Raw genomic sequence first — 24747 nt, 5'->3', positions numbered from 1 at the left:
TGCTGGTGTCAACTTCCAAACATGAAAGCAAACAAGCCCCAGTTTCCTAGCTGAGGTCCCAAACATCATGGAGCAAAGAAAAGCCTTCCTCTTGTCCTATTCAAAGTTTCGAACTCATGGATTTTGTGAGGATAACAAATGGTTGTTTTATCACTAAGCTTTGGGGAAAATGGTTACTATATTGTAGCAATCAAAATCCAGAACTTACAACATAGTAGGAAACCAGTTACAAATGCTTTGGTAAGAGTCAAACCTCAAAATGAGCTTGATATAGAGCATGCATTCTAAACGAGAGCAATCTCATGTCCTTAAGAGGACAAAAATTGGTTCTTAGGGCGATAAAAAAATTTTTTTTAAATAAATGAAGCTCAGATATATGTAGAGTACATAAGCAGATTGTATATTTATGGTACTTAAATTTCATGGGTGGTGGAGGGCTATTAGGGGAAAATATCTAAAAAGTTTTCTTAAGTGGTGATAATGGGGAAAAAAAACTGTTGAGAAACTCTGAACTATAGGGAGAGAGAGATTCATTCTGAGCTGGAGAAATCTCAGAGGCATCTTATCTAGGCAGAAGACATTCTGACTCACTGAGAAACCCTGACCAAGTCACTTGATTTCCCTGAGTTTCAATTTCTTCTATAAAACAGGGAAAACCATACCTAATATTTAGAGCTGTTGCTAAGGGTCAAATGAAACATTGGTAAAATTTCTGCTACATAGTAGACTTTTAGCATTACATAGGGGTTTTGAAGGAGATGGACTTCGAATTGGACCTTAAGGGAAAGATGGTGATTAATAGATATAAGGCAAGGGCAATTTAGATGGGACATGAATTGACCAAAAGCTCAAAGAGATGGGAGAACATGTTAAAAATTGTCTGTTGGGTCTAGAAAGCTAGAAGCCATGGAATAAGAAGATGAGGCTGAAAAGAAACAGCCAGTATCAGAGTATGGAGTACTTTGAACTCAAAAAGAAAGAGCTTACTCCTTTTTTTTTTTTTTTTTTATAATAGTCATATTTATTAAGTATCTACTATGTACCAGGACTGTTGGCTAAAAAATAAATAAATAAGTGGATGTGACACAGGAATCGATGAGATTCCTGTGCCATGTTTCACATGTGACAAATCTCATCAGATCATTTTAGGGCAATTCAAATTTTCTGAGTAAAAGAGGAAAATTGAGGGAAGGTTTCCCAGAGGAGGTGACATTTAGGATGAGCTTTGAAGTACGGGAGATGATGGCAGGAGACATAAGAGAGGGACTTCCGGGCACAAGGAAACATTTCGGAGTGTGGCATGTACAGGTAACAGCATGCAGCCTGCTATGTCAGGAGCGTGATGGGACTGGAAATGTAGATCAGGGCCCTGCGTGCATCAGGAAGGAACCTGCGCGAATGCAAACAGTTCAGACTTTGTCTTGTGTATTTGAGGCTGTGACGAAATCTGTGAGAGGAAGACTCTTCCGAGGAGAACAGAGGAGTGGGTAGGGTTAAAGCGGAAGAGGGAGCAGACCCTGCATAAACCGTTAGAGTAGGCGGTAGAGGCAGATGCAAGGTTGGGGGCGGGGTCAGGGCTGCCCACCACGGGTGAGTTCATGAAGCCTGGTAGAGGAACTATCCACATCGGGTCCTAGGAGTCCTGGTGCTAGGGCGACATGTAACTCAGACACCTTCCCTGATCGACTCCTTTTACTGGGTATCTCACTCTGTCTCCTACTACCAGAGAGTTAGGAGTGTGGCCCCAGAATCTACACATTTCCTCATTATCTTCTCAATGGCCACTTAGGCTGGTGCCAACACACACACACACACACACACACACACTGCTAGGTGGCTGGTTGACAGAGGGGGCTATAGAACAACACTCTGAAGAGAGTCACTCTGTTGCCTGGGATCTCTCTTGGGTCCTTGGTCAGGGCCAGGCACTGGGCTTGGCCAGAGCAGGAAGTGACAGTGTCGGAGCTGCCAGACATCAATGTCCCTAGATGCCGCAGTGTTCCCACAGTGGTACAGACCCAGATGCCTGATAATGATCGGGGCCTAGATCCAGGGCTGCGCCACTGATGAACAATCTCCACACACTATTGTGGGGCCATATGCAACATGTTCAACTATTTTTACATTTAGAAAGCTCGAGTGTGCATTCTGGCACTGTCATTTAATCTCCACGTGACTTCGGGTGGGTCGTCTGTCTGTGGGCCTTCACCACTCAAATGAAGACAATAACCCTTAACCTCTCTGTCCCATGGCACACTGTTCACTAAGAAGGGTAGATAATGGTAATTAGAGGCTCCTGGATGCCGGGGTCTGCTGCTCTGTGTGGCTCACGTGTGCTTTAAGTGCCTCAGGTGATGCTGCTGCTGCTCTGTGAACCACATTTTGAGTAAGGAAGGTGCTAAGGCACTGTTAAGGGAAAGAATCATTACTGCCTGGACCATGGCTTCTGTTGTCATAGAAGAAGAGGGTACTAAGTGAATAGCTTGTGGTGTGACTGCCCTTCCTCTCCCCAGCAGGCGGAGCAGCTAAGTTTCTCTCTCCTTCCATGATGAATACTCAGGGGTTGGGCCTCCTGCTACCACTGGTCCCTGGGCAGAGTAAAGGGTAATTCTCATCCCTGGGGGGGTCAAGGGGAGAGTAGGGCAAACCCGTAAAAGCTTCTTGTTTCTGGGCTGTCCTTTAAATGCCTGGGAGGAAGGATAGAGCAATGGCTCTGGCTTGGAAACTTGGGCATCTAATAGTGTGAGTCCTCCCGAAAGCTTGGTGACTTTTAATGCTATCATGCCTGATCATCGCGCCGACTTGAAATGGCTCCTCCCAAATGAACAGAGACGCTTTAATTATGTTCTCCAAATGAAATAACTAGTACCAAGGTACCTCTACAGGCTCCCTCGTCCCCACTATCTAAGATGCAGATACCACAATGGAGGCCAAGCTGCCACCATCACACATCATTCCACGCATAAAGGTTAAACATTTACTATATGCCAAGCACTGTGCTGGGAGCTGGGAGGGCCAAGGCACAGTCCTTGGTTTCAGTAGCCTGTCATCTAGCAGAAAAGACAGACACAGAAACAAATTATTACAACATAGTAAACATGATCCTTTCAAAGTGCCCGGGGATCTCTGAGAAAGAGCCTGAAACTGGGGAGCCAGAGGAGATGTCACTGAAAAGGTGGTGGTATCTGGAGTGGGGTTTGAAAGAGTGAGCACTTCCCAAACAGAGAACGGGACAGATTCTCTGCAAGCAGGAGGAGAAGCCCCCAGGCCACGTACGGGCTGAGGAGCATGACAGAAGCACTGAGAAGCTGAGGGGGCGTGAGGGCACGGTGGAACACGCGGAGGGCGCGTCTCCGACGCTTGGCTGTCGGGTAGGAACTTTGGGTTATATCTAGACGTCTATGGAAAGTCAGGAGATTTTAGGAGAGGGTGAGAGAGAGAAGACAGATCAGATCATCTGTGTTTTAAAAAGAAGACCAAAGGTGGTCGTAAGGTTGGTCTGGAAATGAGAAAACCTGTGGCCTTGAGCCCAGCTTGGAGAAAGGTTGAGGGAATCACACACGTGACCTGATTCTGAACTAGGGCTCAGGCAAGTCCCTCACTTTGCTCAGCCAGTGACGGCAGGGCTCCCCTCTGGCTCAGACATTCTCTGATCCGAGTAGGCAGGCTTCATTTGTGCACTCCGTGTGCAGGTCTGCTGCTGATGGATATTTTGCACATGCCACTGCATATAATTCCCCCGATAACCCTGAGAGGTGAGGGTCATGACCCCACTTTATAGAGAAAACTCAAAAGAGTTACCTAGGGAAGGTCACAAGGCTGGCAAGTAGCAAAGCCGGGTCACTGTGACTCCAAACAATGCCCTATATGTACTTGGGCTTTTAAAAACCCACAGGGCACAGGAAGAATCATGGAATGTTAGGTTTTCAGGACTTAGGACAGCTTGTATCAAACTTACAATTTGATTGTAATAAAGTTCCACAAATCCATGGCTTTTCTCTAATGAGGCATTTTTTTTTCATAGCAAATACCAAAAAAAAAAAAAAGATATTGCTGGGCCTGCCGCATCTCTCTCTTGAACCCTTTGTTTCATTTTCCAGGTGTTGGTCACTCACCTCTGGAATCCATAGCACTGGCGGGGCTGGCTTGGCAAGTCTCTCCTTCACGGGCCTGGGTCCCTTCAGCCCATTACCCCACCTCCATCCCTCAGACTCTTAAAAGCTGGTATTCTATCACTCCTGATCCAAGTCACAGCTGGACAAGGAGATGTGAGCTCGCCATCTCTGAGGCAAAAGTGACTGAGAAATCAGCCAACCACTCCCCACCACCGTGGAGGCAAAGGTTCCAAAAGTGTGGCATTTTCCTCTCTTGGCTACTAGGCTTGTAGAAGTTGGTGTCAGATGAGAAGCTGACCCTTGAGATTCATTCATACCTTGGGATGCTCAGAGCTTTTAAACTGTTTCACGCCCGTGAAGAAGTCAGGCAAATAGGAAGCGACATTCTTTCTCATCTTCTCTTGACAAAAATCCACCTTGGCTCCCGTTCCTGCTGTCCAAATCCACAAGCATTTCCTGCTGCAGCAGTGTATGTATGCTCCACAATGAAAAAAGCAGGCACGTCTTTCCAGGCTAAGGGGTTTGGAGGCTTCCTGAGTGAGATCTACCTCTCAGCTGGGCAGCAGTGATGGCAGGGAGCAGAGAAGCTCTGCTAGCTCCAGCAGCAAGCGCGGGGGAAGCCTATAGCCTAGCGGGCTCCAGAGTGGGAACAGTCTGCAGGGCACAGACAAGGCCATACACAGAGATCGTAAAACAAAATTTATCTTTAATTTGTAAGTGTCAACAGCAGTACAAAAGATGGAGTGATGACGACTAGATTAAGGGTAGAGAGGACAGTCTTGAGGTAAATGAGCATAAATAGGCAGTTCTTATAGACACTCCCCTGAGGGGCATAGGCCCCATCATGGCATATACATTATCACCCAAAGATGGCATGTCTAACATATCAGGAAAGCACCTTGTGCAAAAAGGAAAAAAAAAAAAAAAGTAGCTAAGGTGCCAACATATACCAGGATAGATAAAGACAGTGTCTTTCAATTTTGTCTTTTTCCCCTAATTATGAGGCAGAAGAGGGGAAGACTTTGAAAAGTACCACTGAAAGATTACTCAATGTTGAGTTTTATCTCACATCAATACTGCACAACAAAATCCAAGAAGGTTGTGTATGCAACAAAGCTAAGAACAATGATTCATTCCTTTAAGTTTGAAGAGATTCTTTTTTTTTTTTCCATTTCTTTAATCCTTAGCAAACTTTTTTTTTCCCATTATCAAGAGGAGAATGTGAGAAAGATGTGATGGCAACCCTTAAGGTCATTTAAAAACTTTACACTGGACTGTACAAGATTTTTTTTTTTGATAAACTATTTACATTTTCAGACTTTCAAACATATTCAAAGCAGCAATAGACACTAGTTTTTATGGTTTTTGTTTTTTCTAATTGCCCAAATAGTTACCAGCCATGGGCCAAATAGGTACCTGCGTTATACATAGAATTTCTACAAAGAAAATCTGCAGATAAAGTTTGCTCGGGGGTGTATTCAATGCCCTTAGTGTCTCGAGGGCCACACCCACAGTGTTGCTAGACGAACCAAAGCACAGTACCTTGACAACAGAGATGCAGTTGTCTCAACAGCCCTACACAAACTTTATACTTTGAAACAGCAGCCAGCATGTCAGTCCAGCATGTCAGTGAATTGTGCTGATTAAATTAACATAGAATACAATCTCACAATATACATCACAAACAAATTACAATGTCGGGAAATAAAAGAGTTACAGTAAGATAAGTTATGTAGTAACAGCTTATAAGCTTGTCTAAGGTAATAAAAATTTTACATGGCAAATACAATAATGAATGAACATAAATGCTAAGCATTCTAATTTGCTACAAGCCGGAGAAGGGTACAATAAAGACTGCACTTTTAGAAAAGCAAAAACACATATGACAAAGGAAGACAAACGGAGAATGCACATGAGCAGATCTGCAATGTGCAGCATACAAAACAGTTAAATATTTGCACATTCCCCATACTCCAAGAGCACCAGCACTGAGGCCTCACTTTATGCTTGTGGTTCTTCAGGAATAAGAAACTACTGAGCAAGATATGTCACTGAGTTGCCTTCAAGCTTTCATATTGCCACGAACACTAATTGGAAGAGTATCTGCACTGTTACCTGTCTGCCCCCTCCCCCACCCACCTCCAGCCTCACCCCAAAGGTACCAGCATTTTGAATACTTGTTCATGAGCTTTAGGCAAACAATCTGTCCTCAAAGGAAAAGATAAGATGGGATGAAAAGGAAATGTATTTGCATATCATCAATATTTTCAACAATATTAGCAGAGGGTTACGCTCAATAGCATATGGCATCAGAAACATAACATAATCGGCAGGAATAGCAGATAGAAGTTGTTTATTAAGGAAGAAAACATGTCAGGGGGCAGATGACTTAAGGAAATGATGCGAGTGCTTTTGTAAAAGAACAAATGAGGTCATACAATATTATTATACTTTGAGAAGTGAGCTTAAGTGCCAACTCAGTCCTTAGACAAACGTGTACAAAAACAGGCAAGGCTACAGCAAACATTTTGTCATTTTCTCATTAAAAAGGAAGACCTGGTAATAATTTCAATACATTCCTCCAGCTGCATTCTTTGCAGTTGTTGGCACTTGGTACAAGACTTCTCAGATGATTTAAAACTACTAAGTGATTCATTTTCCTTTCCCTAATGAGTAGGTAAAGGTCACCTTACTGCAAAATTAGTAAATTGATATAAGCAGCCTCAGCTGTGGTGTTTAAGTGACCAGGCTGCCTTTCTACTAGGGATAGATGGATTTCCTTGAAACAATCCCTGCTTTTAGCTAGTGCCTGTGCTCTTGGCTTGGGAGGGTGCGCTCTGAAGCAGCAGCCTGGCTTCGTAAGGAAAAGAAAGAAGCCTTTAATTTCAGCCCTAGAGTGATCACACCCTTTTCAAACACCCAGGCTTCAGTGGGGCTAACGTTCAGGGGAGGCCAGAATTTGACAAGCTCAATAGCACTGTGAGCCCACATCTGAATTTAGAACTTGGTCTGGGAGTTGGTATCAGGACCCTGGCAAATCGAAATAAGCCATGAGGACAAGGCTGCGGAGTATCAAATACCAAATGAAGCAAACTGATGTGCTCCTAAAAGGTTGATCTGGATACATATGAAAACAACAAAGCTTTCGTACCTTCCTGGAAAAGATACTGCATCACATCTGCCAATGAAATAGAGAAATTGCCTGCCTGGCTGCTCCTGTCCACAGACTGATCTTTTATTTCTCTCTCCTTTTCTTTTCCTTTCTTTCCTTTCCTTTTCTTTCTTTCCTTTTCTTCCTTCCTTCCTTTCTTTCTTTCTTCTTTTCATTCTTTTCCTTCCTTCTTTTTTCCTTCCTTCCTTCCTTCCTTCCTTCCTATTCCTTATGGTCCTTCTTTTTTTTTTTTTTTAGGATAGGACTGTCTGCCATGTCCCTATTCTAAGTGACATGGAAAATCCTAATCCTGCATGTTCTTTAACAAAATGGATATAATTTTATCTTTGACTTGAAGATACTATGAAATAAAAAACACTGGAAAAAGTTGATTAACATTTTTTAATCGACTTAGCATGCTGGGAGTTTTATTAATGACCAATCTCAGAAGCAGATTTTTGCCTTTATAATGGCGTTCATTCTTCTTGCTATTAAATGGTCACAGAATTACCTTTAACAGTTTATTGGGATTCACAGAGTAAATTGACTCGGCGGTATGGCAAATTTGGTATGTTCAATTCATCAATTTTCTATTAAGAAAAAAAGGCAAAGCCTGAGTCTGTGGACAGTAGGTTCTAAGATGCATGAGAACCCGAGTGAGGGGTTTTATCGCCCCAGCTGCAGGTGGAACACTGCTCTCTCACCGTGCTGATAATTCACTATCCCCATGAGGTACAGTGACTTGTCAACTTCTAGTCTGGACCAACATATATGGATAGAGAACAAAAAGGAAATACATAACTTATATCTCACTAAGTATTCATGAACCAAAAATAAATTCTATTTCTATGTTATATTTACACAATTAGAAAAATCTAAAATGAGATGGTAAAGTCACAAAAACTTTGTTTAAGCCCCACTGAAAATAAAATGAAGTGATCCCGATGATTGTCATTCATAATTTCCAAGGATATTTAGAGCCAAACTTGGCTAATAAATAGAATAAACTGCTTATGCACAGAATTTAGATTCAAATACAGCATCACTGTTTTACCCAATAAAAGAGACGTTTACAATCAGATCATTCCTGAATAGCCTTTCATTTTTAAGAACATGGCTAGAAGTAACTGAACCCCAGTACTGAGGCAGAGCTGGGGCTAAAACAAAGTGTTCATACACACATGTATTTTGCATAAATAAATGAAATAACAAGACATAAAAATGACTCAAATCCGGCAACTGTGAGGCAAGCCCACACGAGTCGAAACAGATGACTTTTGTTCATGTAGTTTTCGTACAACAGTTTCACATTAGTCAGAAGTGATAAAAAATACCATTTATATCCAGTGCTTATAACACTTACGAAACAACATCTGTGAGTGTGTGTGTTTTTTGTTGGTTTATTTTTTGTTGTTTTGTTTTGTTTTGTTTTGTTTTACTACAAGCAAAATCAAGTTTCAGTCCTAAAGAACAGTTCTTTGTTCTCCACCAGCCCAGAATATTATTTTGGCATGGTCATAAAACAAACAAAATTAACCTACTATTCTAAATGTTTGCCTTTGTGCAAAATTAATTACATACAATACAATGCTAGCCAAACAGCATTTACCTATGCAACAAATAAAAAAAGAAGTGGGACAGGGCAGAAGCAAAAGTGAAAGAAAATAAGAAAAAACATGAGAATGAACTGAGGAAGAGAGGTATATATTCAAAAGAAATCAGTAAGACAATAATAAATACTCATTTTTTTAAGAACAAAAATGACCTCTTCCTCATTTGAAATAAATGTACAAAAACGAAGTTTCAATCCCCAACCAATATTAAGAAAAAAAAAACATTCCTATCAGTACCTTAATCAGCTGATAGAGAGCACTCCCAGCTAGTGATATAGCCAGTAATTTCTTGTCTGGATTTATCTATCGCTATTAGGTATGTCCTTGAGCACTCATTAAATAAATATGAAGGTACACTATTTTCTTCCAAGTGACAAAATGGCTCAAGAAATCTGATGGGGCCATTCCTATGTCCTGGTGATCAAAATCTGGGTTGTCCTATGAGGTGAACTGTCCCATTCGCTGACATTCTCCCACTGAACCACTCTGGGTGAGGGTCCCCACATAGGTGATCAGTCCTGTTTTCAGGAAGGTCAGAATGGCATGGCCAAGTTCCCTGTGGCTAGGAGATGGGAAGTGAAACCTCACTGCCTCCTTGCCCATCAGCACATCTCCAGAAAACCCTTGTGCGACAAGTATAGTCAGTCTCGTTCACACATAGGCCTGCCCCACCACGGCCACAGATAGAGGGAGTCAGCCAGAGGGCCTCGGCTGCCGCCTCAGGAGTGATCTGTTCCCCAGAGTTAACAGTAGGAACATCCCATATAGGGAATGTATTTTCCCTCCTTCTCCTTCCCTATGGTTTTCTTTCATTCTCTGGACGTATCATGACTATCTGCCTCTATCTTTGCTTTGAGGCTGTCAGGTGGCTCCTTGTATCCTGGGGATTTTACAGAGAATCCCCTAGGTATGCCAGATGGGACAAGGCAACTCACTGTAAAGGTGCCAGCCCATGACAGCATCATAGTAGCCTCCTACATGGCCTGCAGCCTTGGGCTCTAGGTTTGGCTATGGAACTCTCTTGCCCGGCAGTCACCACTGTTGACCCTTGCTGCTGAATGGCACTCAGGGGAAATGCCACTGAGGCAGCTCCGACCACTTGTTGCTGAGCTGACTTAGGGGGAAATTCTGGCAAAAGATTCAAGGTCACTAAGAACCTCGGGGGCACAGCTGTTGAAGTGTAAGACTCTACACATGAATCTAAACACACAGCCCTGCAGCCAGATAGACACTCGTGTTTAAAAACAATGATATAGGTATTTAATAGAATCTTGCTTCAGAAATGCTTCCAGATGCTCTGGGGACATAAAATCACTATGTACATCTTTTGTATCTAGCAGGAGAAGGAGGTGAGAAGGGCTGAAAAGTTCTTCGGGGAAAGATGGTGAAAAATAAGAATTATTAAATTAATGCCACCAACAATTTTTTTTTTAAATAAATAGTAAGTGGACCCTTGACATTCTGGAATGAATAAATTATTTAAGAGAAAATGTGTTAAGACTGAATGTCAGGGTTAAAGGCAAAGGGATAATGGATGTAGTGAGAGGTGGTCTCAGGCAGAGAAGACCACCGAATCGGTATCTGGTGTGGTGATCGCTCTGGTGTGTGTACGTCATACGTCACCCACAGATGGCACATTGAGAGGCAAACACAATTGGGTACATGCACTGTGGCAACCTTGTTCATTCCTTACAATATCTTGTCTCCAGATTCCTGAGTACTTTACCATTTTCTGGAAAAAAAAAAAGTATGGTTTGCTATTTTATTTTAAGATGCCAAAGATTGTCTAAGACTTTGCAGTGTCTCCTTTAAGACTTTCAAAATATTAAGATTCAAAAGTGATGAGAAAGTTTGGCACATTCAAAGTTTAACTCTACACATGGAAAAATGGAATTCCGAGGCCTTTTGAATATGCTCTACATGCAGCTGCACACGCCGTAGACTGGTTCTGTTTCACAATATGAAATCCTCAGTTGTTTTCTAAAATAATTCAGAATAAAAACACATTCACAACCTGTAGGCCGGCACAGCATACCTGAGTGAGAATGTTTAACCCCATCTAAAACAGTAACTTAAACCTTTATCAACATCCAAAAGAAAAAAAAAATAGTAAGACAAAAATATAAGACTTGTAAGACAGCTATGGGTTGAGATAAGTTTTCAAGTCCTGGTGTCTCATATTTAATATGTCTTCACCTAAATTAAAAAAACAACAACAACAACAATAACAATAACGACAAAAAACTCAAGTTCATGAAAAATCAGGGAAAACTTAATCTGTCTCACACTTTACGAAACAATTAAGACCATTCTGCTGATGTCATTGTGGAGCCACAAATGCATGCGGGCTCTTTAAGAACTTTTTGTTGGGGGAGGGGAGGTGAAATGTCAGAGTATTTTAATTCAGCAAATAAACACTCCTCAGTTGGCACTGACAGCTTCTGGGGCTTCGTTTTCACTGCTATAGTCTGATTTGGGATCATCTTCATAGTCGTCATACATTTCTATTTCATCCTCTCCATTAATCATTTCATTTCCAGCTAGGTTTCCGCCGTCTGTCTTCATACCATAAGTGCTCTGGATGACCGGGAGGCTGGGCTCTGGGCTGGCGGAGGTGCTAGAGCAGTCAGATGTCATCTGAGGTGATGGTGTGGTAGTTGCCATAGTAATAGCACCAGGATACACAACACCTGTTCCTGTGGTGATTGGAATCTGAGGCTGTTGCCTGTATAGATTCAAAAAATAAAATAAAACAGGGGGAAATATCTCTATATATGTTCTGTGTGGCAATTGGAATCCACCTCCCACAGAATCCAAAAGGGGGCCCTGTTTGACATTCTAAGCAAATGACAAAATGTGACAAAGATGTTCCCTGGAAGAGTCCTGCAAATCTCCCTGATACTATGGTTGAGGGTTAAGTAATACAATGGAGTGTAATTTATGATAGTTTTGCAACATAAAAACGGGGTTCTTATGACATCGTAAATATGGCAAAACTTGGATAACACCAGGTATTTGGAACAACATTGCAGTTAATTCCACAAAGTTACGTGTGAGATCATTTTTGAAGATTCTCGCAGAACACTAAAAAATAGACTGGTAACATGAGACATATTATGACTGTTAAGCAGACTTGTGTCTTCACCTTGGTTCAAGAACTGTAGAGAGGAGAGATCAAGATGAGAAAGGATCTGAAAGCATACATTTAGTATCCATGCAAATATCTATTTATTTCCATGGCAGGACTTGTAGAGAAGTTCCTTCAAGGACCTTCTATTTTCCTGCTTAAGAAAGGATCATCTTGTATGTCATTACTCCCAAGGCACTAGGCTGGAGGAGTCGGGAGTGAAAAGCAGTGAGTTCTCTGCAACTTAACAGAACGACACACACTGACTTATCCTAGATCCTAGCAGGTGCCAAGGCCTGGTCACACCAGATTGTTCCATCATGCTACTCTAGTTCAAATAAACTTACCAGACCCTTTATGAAGGTCAGTCTTTCCTTCTGCAAGGAGACATGGCTATCTGTCTCTCAATTACCCTTGAGTCATTAAAACTAGTTAAAGAATTAAATACCTAGCTAGGAGACTACGACTGAAACAATATTCTGATAAATGCAATATGTGCCAAGTTTTCTCAATCTTTATGGACAGTAATTATAATTTAAATTCATTTCAAAATATCATTGTAACCATACTTTCTGAGCCTAAGTTTCCATACATTTATAAAAGCTGGGGCCAGGAGTCTTGGAAGATCCTTTCAACTTCTAATACTGATGGCTCCAGGTCAGTCTATCACTTGAATAATTCTTATTGACCCTTTACATTAACATTGAAACTTTTTATCCACTTCAGTCCAAAAGAGAAATACCCTGAATCTATGAAGAAGTAGTTTAGTTACTAGCTATTCTTGGACATGTCCAGAAGCAGCATAATTTTCTCAAAAAGGCCTGCATGCCTTCTATCATAGTAGAAGGAAAAATAGTAAAAATGGGGCCTAGAATCGCGCTGAGAGATAGCTGATAATGCTATTTTTAATAACTTCTTTCAATCATTGGGAGGCACAATAATAATCCCTTAACCTTTGACTAACATAATAAATAAAATATTTTCATATAATTACCTCATTTGATCAACATGGCAACCCAATGAAGTATTATTATGCCCAGTTTTCAGATGAAGAAAGTAAGACCTTAAGGCCCTGGATTTAATAACCAGCAGAGCTAGAATTTAAACCTAGGTCACCTGACTTGAATTCCATCACTATTTCTTTTATAGATATTCAATATACAGATACACTATGCTCCTGTATCTCATAAAAATCCCTGATTCCTACAGGTTCTATTGTTACCCAATTGACACTAGGCACCTGATATCGATCCATTTTCTATGATGCTCATGATGATGTTTTGAGTGCCTGAAGGAAGAAGAGAATAGAGGAATCTAAATCTATGTATAGAAACATCTTATAAAATACTAGTTTCCTTCTTGTAGATCAAATTCTAAAAACAGTATACTTCTGCTTCCTAAGTTTTGGGCAAATTAACACAAATTAAATTTCATGCTAACTTGCCCAAGGCAGTGAACACTTCATTAAATATTTTACTGGATTTGGATAATTGCAATAAAAATATTTTTGCCTTAATCACATCACGAATGTAGAGTAAAATCTTTTGCTATAACATTAACTAACCCATTTTACAGATTTCCCAATTTGGTCAGCTAACCTATAATATAAATTCTATATAATAAACAAGCTATCAAATGGTGCACTTTATTTTCAAAACAGATTTTTTTTTTTCACAAAGAATAGATGGTCATTTTTTTGCAGTATTTTTAAATAAAAAAAATCTATATGTATAGATCTATTAAATATATTTAAATTGAGCTCCTATTCTGTGCTGGGAAGAATGATTAGATGCTTTCACATTAAATTTCACTTTAAATTGGCCTCTGGTGCTGTTCAGCCATCATAGTGCACTTTTTTCCTAGTCCACTCCGTCTACTCTGCTAGACAGTTACTTCATACCTTCTCAGCTCTCCTCAAATGTCCAACTTCTCCTCCCCCATCGTCACTCACAGTTGATGACCTGGCTTTCCATTTTGCGAAGAAATTTAAAGTAATCAGAAGAAACTTTTCACAAGCTCCTAACATCATATTTCATATTTATCCTCTGTCTCTGTCTGTGCTCCTAGTTCTCTACCTGCCTTCCTGTATTTTGAATCAATTCATAATCCAATCGTAAGACCAACCGCTTTGCTTGTGCACTAATCTACCTGCTCTTGCTTACTAAGGATCTCTTTCCAGCAACCGTCTCTCCCACCTGCATTATCAATTTTCCCTCTTTCCTTCCTATTAGTACATAAACATGCCATAATCTCTCCTACTTTAAAATAAAAAACAACTAAGACTCTTGATTCATATCCCTTTCCAGCTACTCCTCTATTTCTCTGACCTCCTTTAAAGCAAAACTCTTTCAAAGATTGTGTATATTCACTCTCTCCATTTCTTCTACTCGATTATTTCTTAAATCTACTTTAATCACTCCCAACACTCCACTGAAACAGAGCTTGAAAAGGTCACAGCACCAATGATCACATTGTTAAATTCAAAAGTCTATTCTTGGTCCTCACCTTACTTGACCTAAGCCATGAGCATCATTTGATACAGTGATCGCTCTTCTCCTTGCTGAAACACTATTCACTTGTCTTCCAATATACCACGCTCTCCTAGTCTTCTTCCTATCTTATTAGCTGCTCCTTCTAAGTCCCTTTGATGCATCCTCCTCTCTTCCCAACAGCTAAATACTGAAGTACCCAAGGACTCAGTCCTTGAACCCTTTTTTCTCTTTCTAAATTCATTCTCTTGGTGATCTTGTCCAATTCGGTAGCTTCAAATATTATCTATGTGCTGACAACTCTTAAATTTATATCTCCACTAAGTACTACATTCCTAAATTTCATATATATATATAAATCTCTTATTTGATTGGCATGTCAAAATACCATCTCAACCTTACAGATGCAAAACCGAACTCCTGATTATTCTCCCATATACCTGCTCCACTCCTGGCCTTTTGATCTTAGTAAATGATTTTTTCAGCTTTCTGGTTGCTCAGGCCAATTCTTGGTAATTGTATTTCTCTCAAACCCTATATCCAATTCATCAGCAAATTCCATTGGTCTACTCTCAGTAACACACCCAGAATCTATTTCTTACTATCTCTACCCCTACAACCCTGGTCCAAGCCCCCACCAACTCTAATCTGGTTTATCGTAAGAGCCCACCTCCTTCTTTCAGGCCATGGCCCCTTGAGACAATACTCGATGCAGTGGACAGAGTGATGTTTTTAAAACTTAAGTCAGATCTGCTAATAACCCTTCGATGTCTTTCCATCTCACTCAGAGTCAAATTAAAAGTCTTCCCAATGGCCAAAAAAGTCCTTTCACTACTTGACTCTCCATTATCACTCTGACAGCGATTACTCTTTCACCTGTTCACTCGGCTCCTATCACTGTGACCTCACTATTTTCGAACAAGCCAATCACATCCTTTCTTCGAGCCCTTTGCAGCTGCTGTTGTTTGCCTAGTTCTCTCAGATGTTTGTACGGCTTGCTCCCTCACCTCCTCAGGTTTTTGTCAACATTTTATCTTCTCAGTGAGGTTCTGTATAGCCGCTCTGTTTAAAATTGCACTCCATCCTCGGAAATTCCCTTTCTCTTTTCCTACTTTACTTTGTTCTAAGGTTCTTATTACTATTTGATATTTATTTATTCACTTATTGATTGACTGTCTGACTTCCCCCATTAGAATGTAAGCTTCATGAGGACAGAAATTTTCAATGATATAACTTGAGAGCTTACACATTGCCTGGAACATAGGAGACACTCAATAAAAATCTGTTGAATACATGGAATGAATGAATGAAAGGACGAATGAACAAATAAACTAGTGAATAAGAGAGAAAACAAATGAAAAAATTTGGTAACCTATTCTAGAAAAAAAAAAACATGCAATGAGATTGGATTTATGGGATAGAAGGTGGTGAAGGAGGGATGCGAATGTAACCATCTTTCGATGCTTGAACAATTGTGTTCATAAATAAGAAAGAGATTTCTTCTGGAAGAAACTAAAGAAGAGAATTAGAACCGATCTACGAAGGAGCAAAAAGGCAGAGTAAGGCTCAGTGAAGAGAAGAGAACTTTCTAGCATTAGGAGATATTCCACAAAGAAAGTAGCTCCCTTGGGAAGTGGTAAGCTCTCCAGCCCAAAAGAGTTTGAGCGGACTTAGACAGGACCCCTCTAATGGCTGGCTGCTTGAAGTATATGACTTCTGAGGCCCCTTCTAAGTAACCACTGATTCTATGAATGTGAAATCATAAGCTGTCGCAATGGTCTTCCTATCCCATTGTCATTATCAGTATATAAAGAGACTAAAGAAATTAAATGAGCAAAGCTAATTATAGTTGAAGACACCTAGCTTTCAAGGTTTTCCAAAATATTGCTCTACCCTAGCTATCTCACTTTTCTTTAGTGCCAGGGAAATTCCTAGGCTAGCCTCCTTCTTTATTATTGAACATTTCCATATTTCCACCAATGTGTTAATGTTCTTTTTTACACTAAAATAGAAATATTTATCCCTCTCTTCTATCAGCCTGACTGTACCCATGCCTCAAATCTCCTTCCTCAAGGATGATCTATGGTTGGCCCTAATGAGTTTTACTTGCTCTTTCTATAAAAGTCAAATTCATACTTCATTATACATCATATGCAGCACTATGCAATGTATTCTGTGTTCGTGTGTGTCTAACAAACAACTATTTGCTAATCTATTCATGTATGTGTCTGGCTTCTTTGACTATAGCATTCTCTGAAAGCTCACTGTGTACAGAATTAATGCCTCATGCACTGTATCAATTTAGTACAGTGCTGGCCACAGAGCTGGTTTCAATTGGCCTTTACCAATTGACTGACTAATCAATTAACAAAATGGAAAATCCAGCCAGCGTGCTCAAGCTTTTTCTATTGGAAATTACTTTCCTGAAAAGCATTTTTCCTTCCTTTACAGATCAATTGCAAAGTCAAAATTCAAACACTGCAGATTTATGAACAGGAATAGCTGGTAGGTATTGGGCTTTACGAATAATGAATGTGCACATCTAAACAAAAGTTGCAGATGTTTGTGAAAGTATACACATGCAACTTATATGAGCAGAGATGGCTGAGAATCCTCCCTCCCAGCCCAAGTAAAGAATATAAGACGACCCTGATAGTGTCCAGCATAGTTGCATGGTTTCCAAATTACAAGAATATTTCTGGAGTACAGCCTAGCTTTGCCAATTGCAAAGGAACTACATATTTATTTTGGCAAAGCTCTCTTGTTTGCTGATTCTTCAGGCCTTTACATCATCTGTAAATGAAGGCAATGAAGTCTGTTTCATTAGGAGATAAGCCTATATGTCACACATCTCTTTAGTTAATGTTGCACTAAGGAATGGAAATAATAGCAATCTTTTTACAGTACTTATTAGAGATTCTAATCTAGCTTTCTCTACAGTAGGACAATACTGAAAGTAGTATAGCTAGTTTATGCTAATCAATTATATTTATAAGTATCTTATAGGTTTGATTCGACCTCTTTAGAATTAAGATCAAAAAGGTAAATGTTCAAATCACTTATAGCATAAGGCAATAAAATATAATTCTTTATGATATGAAAAGGTGCTTTGAACATGGCATTATTTTTCTAGAATAATAATATTTACTCAAATCTGAGGCTTACTATCTTCCAGAGACTGTTCTAAGCACTTTAGATACATTGTTATTCAATTTTAAGAAGAGTCCAATGTTATGGGTATTATTATTATCCTCATTCCATATAAGAGGAAACTGAGATACGGAGAGCTTAAATAAGTTTTGCAAGGGCAAGTAGAGAGCTCACAGACATAAAGATTGCTATCCTTTAGTTCTTGGAACAAGGAAGAAGCAGATCTAGTATTTGAGCTAGAACAGTCTGGCTCCAGAATTGATTGATGTTCTTACCCACTACAGTAAACAGCCTCTCTAAACAATTTGTAGGCTCTAATTGAGAGGTATGTGTAATGGTGAAAAGGACACATGATTCACATTCTCATAAGTCTGATTTAAATCTCAACCCTGAAACTTACTAGCTGTGTGAACTTGGGCAAATTTAACATCTCTGAACAGTGTTTTTCAACCTCGTTATAAGAATGATACTGCTTATATTAAAAATTTCTTCTATTTGTCATAATCTGTATAATTCACTCCACACAGTATATAATACATGGTATTTAATAATTTACCATTATTATTTTAAAAATCGCCCCAAATGTAATATAATAGCTGCATAATACTCTATTAGTTCTCAGGTAAATTACTGAGTGAGCTTTAAATACATGGAAGTACATTTAGCTATAGTTCTTTGGAAAAAGACAATGTTATAGCTATGTGTACTCTAATGAATATCATTTCAACATTAATAGCACTCTTATCAGAATTATTATAAAATTCTGATACTTAACCTGCTATTCAAGGGGTTAAATCCATGGTAAGAGCTAACTTCACTACATATTATCGATAAACTCATTTCATAACAGCTAAGCAAAAAAATAATAATCTAACTCACTGATTATTATTTGTATTGTCAGTAAAATGCATAACAATGTTGGGCAATATATGTAATTTTATTGGCTTGAAAGCTATGCATGTCTTTTCAAAATCAGCTATAAATATTGATCTTAACCCCCATTCCCTCAAGAAGTCAATAGCAGTCTTTGAATTTCTTGTTTGTTTTTCCCTCTTGTAATAACTTCACATCTAATGAAGATCAATTTCCAAAGATGAACCCCAGGGAGTTAATAATCTATCAAATACAACTGCTTAATAGAGAATACAAAATTTTAAGTGGAAGTAATACCTGGTTTTATGCAGCAAGTATTACCAAGCTGAGCAGAATAAAGTCCTCAGCATTGAAGATCAAAAAATAAGACATCTTGGTCACTGCCTGCCCATTCCCCAGTCCTTCAGTAAAGGACCACCCCCAACCAAAAACGGGATCCTTCGTCTCTAAATTTCAAAGCTCCTTTTATACACCACTGTACACCACAACCAAAGATCTTAGTTTCTCTGGTTCTGAAAGCTCTTCGTCGAACAGCTCAGCCATACTCATGACTGTGCCAGAACAGGGCTATGAGGCTTAATCTGAGACAATGTGGTAAGGACAATTCCTTAGTCGTTTGGCATGACAGAGGCCAAGATTTGTATTTAAAGGTTTGTTCTTTCTCACCTTTTGGCAGCCACAGAACCTTTAGAAGTCTTCATTTCTTTATCTTATTTAGAGAATTATGTGATTTGTATATCTAAAACACCTATATTATATACAGTAGACACTCAACAAATGGTACATGCTATTGAGTTGTTTTAGTTTTTCATTTTACGTGTACTGTTATATGTTGAGGTTTTTTGATCTAGAGCTGTTTCAATATACCTTTGATAAAAGGAACTAAATTCAACAGAACTACTGTATCTCATTATTTTCAAATAAGTGCCAGGGAATAAAATGTACCTTTGGTAGTCTTCCAGACTATGGTGAGAGAGACCCATTATGCATCACTAGATACATGAGGACATGATTGAGAGAAGGATGGGAATCATGAAGGATCTCAAATTTAACTCTGACTCTTTGTTCAAAAGAAATTATATACGCTAACAGATAAACGTCTTTTTTGAAACATTTATTACAGTTTTAAATTTGTGTTTTGTCACATATGACTATACTACCTAAAGTGCACTATGAATTGGCATTTTTCATAAATCATCTAATTAGAATGTGAATAGACCAATTATACCACATTGTATTTTGGTATTAAAAGCATTATTTTTTAAAATGCAAACATTTATAATACAGAAGAATTTGATAATTCCATTTTGGCATGTCTTCATCCGTTAATAGATTAGAATCCTCAAATAATAAAGTGGCTTAAGCCTCTCTTTACCTCAAAAGGTTCAGCCATAGTGTAAAGAAATTCATTGATTATCTAGTATGATATAATATATAGTTTTACTATGATAGTAAATCCATTTTTAATAGTAATGATAATGATAAGAATTCACCTTTATTGATATTATACTAAGTACTATATAAAATACTTTTAAAAGCATTGCCTCATTGAATCCTCTCAACAATCATATGAGATAGGTACTATTATTTGTTTCTTTCACACGTGAGAAAACAGAAGCTTAGAGAAGTTAAATAACCAGGCAAAGAGGATGGTAGTCAGTGTTTGAACTTAACGGTCAAACTCCAAAGCCTCTGCTTCTCCCCAGAACCCTTTAGGGTATTGAGTAAATTCATGGCCCTGCTTTCTCATTGGCTTTTTTGTCTGTTTGGTTTTTGTTCTGACAGGTCTTATTCTATTAACTATTCTAAATTAATTTTATGCTTTTAAACACATCACTCTGAAACTAACTTTTTGTTCCATGAGGTTATTTTTTTAGTGTCCTTAAAAAGAAATAGCTCTTACTTCTCTTTTAAAGTATCTCTCTTCTTCTTATTTCCCTGGCATAGCACAGCTACTCAATTCCCCATCCAGTTAACAGTAAATACGGCTTCCTTTTTAGTCACTCCACTTCTCTCTCTCGAGCTCCCAATCTGATTTCAGCTGCCTCAGGCTGGTGCCTCCAGAATGGTCCTCTGGTTTGCCTGCCCCCTCCCCTCAACATACACACACCCCATGCTTCTAGGTCTGAGTGTGCTGGAACCTACAGGCATCTGCATCCCTACTTATCCTGACTACTGTGGTTACAAGGGGCCTCTTTTGAATGCAGACAGCCAGTCAGCCAAGTCGAAATTTATACCAGAAATCTATTACCTAATTTTTAAACAAAATGACATGAAATCAGACTTGGAGATATCAAAAACATGTCTAGTTTTTGATTTAAGCAAGAAAATCCACATTGTTACTGCTTTCACCACAGAATAATTTACTGCAACGGGAGTTCTGGATCTTATGCCAAAAATGAGGTCCTCTAAGCAATGTCAAGGCCAATTATCTTGTGGTAGATCCCACAACAAAAGCAGACTATTGTGATTAGAGTCAGAAGCACCACCCAGAGAAGTTGGAAAGCTTCTGGGGATGTCGTAAGGTTAGTTTTTATTTTTTCTCCCCATGTGTCTGCTTAAATAAACTACCAGAAACTTTGTGTGTGGGCATTGAACAGTTTAGATTAGTATGGGAGACAATGAAAAGGATGATCAGTTGGGAGTGGTCTGCTGCAGGTTTGTTTTGATTTGAGCAGCAGGCGTTCAGCAATGCTGTGTGCCTGTGACACTGAAAAGAGTACCACAGCCAAGCTCCTCTGTAGGTCACAACCTCCTCCCCTCTCTAATCTCCTTCCCAAACAAGCTGCCAGTAGCCATCCTGTGGTTTCTTACTGGGAAGAGGAAGCCCAGGTAGCTAAATTCCGGAGCACTTACCCCACAGTAAAGAACTGCCTCATCTCCTGTCTCCGAGACCTCATCAGTTGTTTATACTCCCCGATCCGGAGCTTTTTGCCGTCAACAATGCAGGTGCGTTTCGGCCGAGGTTTGTATTTATAGTTCGGGTACTTCTCTAAATGGATCTTGCTTAGCCGGGCCTGCTCTTCGTAATAAGGTTGTTTCTCTTGGTTGGACATAGATTTCCAGCGAGACCCTGTACATAAAAATAGGCTTATGTGCCCAAGTGGTCAAGGTAACATATTCCTGGCAAATGCAGCTGGATATACCTTCCCATGGCTTTACTCACCTGTGCTCCAAGTGGCCCCCATTACCACATATCATTGAGCCTCACAACTAGTTTTTAGACTATAGAGCAAAGAATAATTTTGTATGTAATACATTTATTATTTCTCTCAATAATTTAAAGTTGGTGTTGCATTAAGAGTATTGTTTTAAAAATCTTTGCTATTTAAAGATCATCTTCTACACCAAAGTCTTTCCCCCATCCATCCTCCTATCTCTCTCAAGAGGGTTAAAAACCTAGCGTTCCTAAGCATACTTTCAAGTATGACAAGATTCTCAGGAAAAGCTCTCTTGTTTCCAGAAATTCAAACATCTCTCTCACTTTAAGCATCTTTAGCAACGCTATTCTTCGATAAGATGTCAGCAGATGTTGCTATCCTTCTCTATATAAAATGTACTGTGTACAATTTCCCCTGGCCTAGGGTAATTAAAAAGCCTAAACTCTACTTAAGAAGTTACAGCTTTAGGACCGGAAGGTACATTTGGAATTATATATACCACTTTTCAATACTATAAACGTTCATTAAAATCTGTACCGATGAAAGTACAAAAATTTTTAATACGGTTTATACAGGAAGAAGGAGAAGTATTCACTTTTCTAATATTGTTTATAAAGAATTATCTAAACACTTGACAAAGAAGGGATGTGTTTTTTTACATGTATCAAATTGCATTTTTGTGTCTCACTGGTGAATAAAGCGGTAACAGCTGTGCTGACTGGATGTTAGCTATTCTTCAGTAGAGATTTTTCATACATAAACAAATGAAAAAGTTGTACAAATATTCTCTGTAGGCAGCAATACCCTGGTCTGCATTAATAGCACATCCATCCCTGTTCTTTCTTGATTGTGCAAAAGTTGTGCAGAAAGTCTATGCAGATAGGCTTCTCAGTGTTCCACTGGCTTCCAGTGGCTTAAAGCCCCAGTTAACAGGATTCTTGGTACTCTTGTGCTTAAAAGTTTACATTTTAATGAATACACTTACTATATTCTTAATATTTTTTTTCACAGAATGCGCACCAATAATATAGATTCCTCGCAGCTGCCAAAATGGAAACAAAGAGGTTCTGTGCCCATCTGAGAACTTACTCACACTGCTACTAAAATGACAAAAAAAAAAAAATTTTTTTTTCAAAGTTAGATATCAGACTTTAAGGACAGAGAAACATTGATTTTCTTTTGAATGGCTATTAATTAGAAAAAAATTAACATGTGCATTGCGAGCATCTTGGTTTGAAAGGTATTAAATTAGAAGGAATAATACCCCTAAGCATATCTCTGAAACTGTAAAAATAAACTTTATTGTAATGATATTTAGTATCCATCATGAAATCTAAAAGTCAAAAGGAAAAAAAAGGAGGAAATTTGTATTTTAACATTTCACCACTATTTGATCTTATGTACGGTTTAAATTTTCTTAGAGGTCACTGCCTCAAAATGTCTCAGAATCAAGTTAAATTATTTATACAGTGACAAAACATGTGTATTTGTGTACGTCCAGATCACTGATATTTACACAGGTTAAATATTTATTGCTTTTGAACAAAACATTTAAAAATGAAAACCACAATTTAAGTCTCTAATGTTTTTCGGCTTCTTAAACGGCTCCCTTTGAGATTTTGTCACATCTTGACAGCTTAAATAGAACAGTGCCTTCTGTGTTTTTTCTTTTTAAAGAGGAAACATGTTGACTGTAATGCTGCATGTTGAATAAAATATGTTCAATATGTTGAGCACAATAACTCCAAACTGTATAATCTGCACTAGGCAAGCTTTACATTAATAGAACAAGTCTTGAGTTTAATCCTGAGAAACGGGAGAATCACTCTGGCAATTTACCACAAAATGTGCCTCTCTGCCCTGTGGTCTAATGTGTTCAACTCACTGCTATGAAATTTGAACTAGTCATATCTTATTAAAGTAAATGCAGTTTTATTTTACAAGTTTTAAAGTTATCATTAGAGGTACTGCTCTACACTCCATGAACTTCACACTATTTGCGGGCTCACCCCTAGTTCTTGATGAATTCTTTCGGAGAAACATGTGAACCCCAAAATACTAAAGCAGAAAACTGTCGGGTCTGTGATTGTTTCCAGGGTTTTATAGCAACTTGTGGACTTAAGAAGACTGAATAAGAAAAGGAGATAAAACTTGTCTCTATGATTCCTGTTTAACAGTGACCTCTCAGAACTGCCAAAGTCACAGTATTAACACATACTACAAATAGTTTTGTCTCTAAAATAAGTTTTTAGTCAGTCTTGCTCTGGCATCTTGTGGATGCAATAACTCTTAAATCTAAATGCCACATTCTGGGGTAGGGGCAGCTTGCTGGGCTACATCTCACTTCTGCAAACCACAGTTTCCCATAGTTGTCAAATTATGCCCCTTCTTTCCACTTTTGGGACACTCATAGGGTAGAAGATCAGCGTTTTCTGCTCCACTCACCTAAAATTTTGCTAATGTTGGAGTTATGCATGTCGGGGAAGGCCTGAAGGATTTTCCTCCTCTCATCCTTTGCCCAAACCATGAATGCATTCATTGGTCGCTTGATGTGTGGCTCGCTGCTGGCGCGGCCGCGGGCATCCCTGTAGACTCGTGCTTCAGCCACAGTGGCACCTCCTGTTGGCCAACAATAATACTGCTGTAGTTTAGCTGCAGAGCCATTCATTGCTTTACTTCCTGTAATGTCAGGGCAGGAAGAACAAGATGGGTGCAAAGCATTATTATCTGGATACTATAATATAACTTGCCACCTGGTTCAATGTTTTCTCTAGGCACTTCATTTCTTTTTAAGTGACCTCTTGGAAGAAAAGACAGTTTCAAATGACAATTCTATAGGCCCTTCTGACAGGTCTCAAAGACACACTGGGTGGAATTAATTTTGCATGTTTTTATACACACAGTACATTTTTTTTTTATTACAATCAATTCCAGGTGATAGTAAAAACAATGATGGGCATTATTTTATGGTAAACGTCTCTGCTGTGATTCCTTCCTTCAAAAACAGGACCTTACCTATTGTTTTAGTCTCATTTACCAAAAATTGCAGCCACTTAAATGTCTCTTTC

At 39.1% G+C, this 24747-nt stretch overlaps 1 protein-coding gene across 3 annotated transcripts in view; it reads right to left on the bottom strand.

Annotated features, from left to right (window-relative positions):
- Positions 1–9043: 9043 nt before the first annotated feature.
- SOX6 (SRY-box 6) overlaps positions 9044–24747 on the bottom strand; it is a 394559-nt gene continuing 378855 nt past the window's right edge. For 2 of the 3 annotated variants that reach the window (XM_025046393.1, XM_025046391.1), the window contains 3 exons: positions 24125–24358; positions 21375–21591; positions 9044–11604 (listed from right to left, as the gene is read on the bottom strand). In XM_025046393.1, the coding sequence (XP_024902161.1) occupies positions 11301–11604; positions 21375–21591; positions 24125–24358 (755 nt within the window). In that variant the 3' untranslated portion in view covers positions 9044–11300. The remainder of the gene's footprint in view (positions 11605–21374; positions 21592–24124; positions 24359–24747) is intronic. The other variant, XM_025046392.1, reaches the window with a different exon arrangement.

Source organism: Pteropus alecto, unplaced genomic scaffold, assembly GCF_000325575.1.
Source record: "Pteropus alecto unplaced genomic scaffold, ASM32557v1 scaffold120, whole genome shotgun sequence".
Taxonomy (NCBI): Eukaryota; Metazoa; Chordata; class Mammalia; order Chiroptera; family Pteropodidae; genus Pteropus; species Pteropus alecto.
This window is presented reverse-complemented; position numbering and strand designations above follow the sequence as displayed.